The sequence below is a fragment of the Coptis chinensis genome, chromosome 7 (assembly GCF_015680905.1).
Source record: "Coptis chinensis isolate HL-2020 chromosome 7, ASM1568090v1, whole genome shotgun sequence".
Lineage (NCBI taxonomy): Eukaryota > Viridiplantae > Streptophyta > Magnoliopsida > Ranunculales > Ranunculaceae > Coptis > Coptis chinensis.
In genome coordinates this window covers 84,178,629-84,182,440 of record NC_141462.1, presented here as the reverse complement: position 1 = coordinate 84,182,440, position 3,812 = coordinate 84,178,629, and the positions used below count along the sequence as shown (strand labels likewise).

At 42.1% G+C, this 3,812-nt stretch overlaps 1 protein-coding gene across 1 annotated transcript; it reads right to left on the bottom strand.

The window, feature by feature from the left end:
- Positions 1–561: 561 nt before the first annotated feature.
- Positions 562–1,158, bottom strand: LOC147489471 (uncharacterized). The gene has a single exon (XM_086574652.1). The coding sequence runs from the start codon at positions 1,156–1,158 to the stop codon at positions 562–564; it is 597 nt and encodes a 198-aa protein (XP_086430778.1).
- Positions 1,159–3,812: the final 2,654 nt, after the last annotated feature.

Sequence of the window (3,812 nt, the reverse complement as noted above, 5' to 3'; positions counted from 1 at the left end):
TACACAATGATGGATCGTTGAGGGTAGCTCAATAACCGCTTCAGGATCGTTTCCAACCTGATGACATAAAATGTGAAATAGAATATAATGAGAATTCTAATAGGAATATTATAAATTATGACATAAATTTTCGTACCTTTGTTAAGAACTCTGCAAATAGTAAATTCTCATAAGTGCCACGCTCTAATCTCATGTTCTGTACCAGGGTGAGAACATTGACGTGATTCCAAAGAAAAGAGCATCGCAAGGAAGCAAGAACAATTTGCTCTCGGGCCCCTCTGGGTATAACTGGTAGGCATTGACGGAAGTCACCACCAAGAACCACAGTAATCCCCTCGAATGGGTTGCCATTGTCTCGAATATCACGAAGTGTGCGATCAACAGCTTCCAAACAGAACTTGTTTTGCATCAGGACCTCATCCCATATGATTAGGTTAGCTTGTCTGAATAATTCAGCTTGTGGTGAACGCTTACTGAACCCACATACAGAGTTATCCATAATATCTAATGGGATGCAAAAGGTTGAGTGAGCAGTCCGACCACCTGCCAATAGCAAAGAAGCTATTCCGGATGAAGCCACCATAATAGCAATGTGTCCTTAAGTACGACATGTAGCAGCAATGGTGTTGTAAACAAAAGTTTTTCCTGTGTGGCTGCTCCATTCAGGAAAAATAGTCGTCCGCTGTTATGAGCTACTGAATCTGTCACTTCACTATATGCAAAGTGTTGCTCAACATTTAAGTGGATGGCATTGGTGTGTGCCTCTTCATTGTGTGGATCAAATTGAAATTGCCTTTTCTCCCATATAAGTCTGTTCCCAACAACCAAGCTCCAATTTCTAATTGGGAGCGGCATTGTAGGAAAATGAGCTAGAGTTCTACCACCTGACTCGTAGAGAATATCATTTAGGAGAAATAAGCCATAATCTTGTACCTGTGCATCTGTAGGATGAGGAATGAAGAACATGGTTTGAAGCTTGTATGGGAGGTCATCACAAATGCTTTCGCAAAATTCATTCCATAAGGCTTCGGGTTGCACCGGATTGCACTCCGTGAGAATAGTACAGAAAAGTCGACGAAGTTGATACCCAGTTTGCATGATTGCAGCCTTTTGTAAACATTGTACCCATTCGCTGTCGTCTCCAAGAAGTCCACGCATAACACACGCTTCTTTGAAAGTACGAAGCGGAGGACCATTCCCAATTCTCTTTAGATCATCAAAGGATTGCGGACTTTTACAACAGTTAGAAGTAACCGCAAATAAAACCGCTCACCGAGTTAGGACTTGCAAAGTACATTCGCCAATAGCGGTGCTTGAGTCCTTTTGTCCATCTATGCCACATTTTACTCCAAACATAATGTTCTGGAAATTCTTGATATGTAAGCCCTCGTGCATCAGGATCTGAAGCACACCGCTCGAAAAATGCAGTTAGAGTTGACTTTTGTTGCTGAGCCCTTAAGAGAATAGCATCCGTTGATTCATTAGGATTGTAAACCACTCGGTGCATTCCAGGGAGATGAAGTGCTAATCTCACAATAGCCAGCTTCTCTTGGTGAAGAGAAAACCCAAACAACCTCCAAACCGCTTCAGGTGGCCCGATATATTGTGCATCTAAATATTGTTGTATCATATCTCATCCAAGTCATTGAACACCACTGTTGTCCTGTCATGTCCTTTGAATATGTACTTGTGAATGTATTTGACACAACGATATCCGGACAAACCGACATTAATATGGCAATCGAACATCTTAGAAAGATAAGGATTGTATGGAACAACATCCCTATTATCAACTTCATGCCCTCTAACATTATATTTCTTGCGATTATGTCGCGACGACGGTAGATAGGATATCGGTCTTATCCATGGTCGTAACATTTTCGAAAAGCACGGGATACTGATTTTTGCAATGCCTATTTACCATACATGGACAACTTGGATTTTTTAAGCCACACGCCCATGAACCATACATTTGATACTTGATCAAGGCGGAACAATTCAGGTTCGATATCGGATCGAAATTCAAAGACAAACAATGTGGTCAACCCGAAAGCGGGCACGAATTTTGTCTTGATGTCGAAGATATATAAGGGCGTGCATATGTGGTAGACCACGTTTCTGAAATTCGATTGTGTAAACATGTGCAACAAAGCAATACCAAGCACACCCTTGTCTCGATATCTCTCATTAAGGCTTTTTCGCTTTAGTTCAAACACACGGGCTACCACTTCCGGTCGATCGATAGCGGTTTCGTTTTACGCAAGGCCTTAATAACTTCCTCCCAACGCGGGTTCGCAGTCATGGTGAGGAATATATCCGGATGGTTGTTGAACCGAAGTTATAGCCATTGAGTCCTGGAATATCTCAAACATATGCCTTGGACTGCCGACGTATGATGCTGGTAGAACTACCCGCCTTCCAACTTGATCTGGATCTAAGGTTTCTGCTGGGACATCAGTGAGATTTTGATATAATTCAACACGAAGTACATCTTGCCTAAATCTGTAGTACCGTAATCTGTTTTGTTCAGTGGCAGCCCATGCATCAACTAAGAATTCCTGAAACAGTTTTTTCCCTCGCAGAATAGAAGAATATTCACTGGGGCGCTGAAACAGTAAATAAGAATAGAAGTCCATCTGTGTGAGGCGGTCAGCAGTGGTGGTTGAAGTTAAGGGGTCCGAGCGTCTCGGATCCGTGACCACCCAAGCTCTCCACGAGGAAACATTAACACATAGTGCAAAGGTAAGTAATTTGGATGGCGGATCGATATATGAACAAATTCATTTCCTCCTTTAAGATAAATCACAATGTCTCGCATACTGTTCCGCTCACTGCCATCTCCAGGTAAAATAACAGCAATCTCATCAGCTGATGGCAAGTTGTAGCGATGCGTCGACAAATGGTCGACTTTGTAATGTAAATAAGTATGGATGTTGAGATTTTCATTATTCCCAACAGAAGCCGATCTAAGAACCTCGTATGCATGGAGGAAAGTGTCAGAGAAACGATTATATTGGAGCATAGTTTCGTGCAGGATCCTAAGAACATCTACATCCAGATTAGGATTCAGAAGCTGTCGAATATCCAATGCTGCACTTGGATCATAAATATAGAGTTGAGAGTACGTTACCTGTTTGCCTAGATCGGGAATAAGAGCTCCTGTTCGGTGCCGTAGTTCTCCATGTATAGTGAAAGGTCGTGGACCTCGACCAACAAAGACACGTTCATCAGCACCTAGACTTATAATTGCAAACGCCTGATTGTATTGTCTTCTATACTTTCGAAAAGACTTTGACTTGCGATCATCTCCCTCGTACAAAGCTTTAAGGGCAGCAGGCAACGTCTGCAATGGAGGCATTTTTATTTTCCCTTGTAAACAGCAAGTCCCAAACCGAGGATTTGCTAGCGACGATCTACTTAACCGTTCGGCTTTCCAATGAAGTGCATGGCAGAAAGGACACTGAACATTCATTTCCCCTAAAGAGTGACGTCCTTGTTCAATTGGACGGTTAAGAACATTAGAAGGAAGTACATCATCTTCATCGTCTGTCATGTCATCATTTCCATCATATTGTTGTTGTCTACATAATAGCGAACGTGTAAGCAAAGTAGACGAAGGTGCAAATATAGTGGACGTGTTAGCAAATTAGATGAAGGTGCAAATAATGATCAATGTTTCGATAAGAACAGCTGTATACCTTGCATTTTGGTGATGCAATGTTGAAGCACCATTTGATGTTGTTGGATGTGGTATCGCATGAAGTAATGATGAGGTTGAAGACTTCGGGGGGCATACTGTAGGGAATACATGT

Coding starts and splice junctions, on each gene's coding strand:
- LOC147489471 (XM_086574652.1), bottom strand. CDS start 1,158: ATGCGTGGACTTCTTGGAGACGACAGCGAATGGGTACAATGTTTACAA.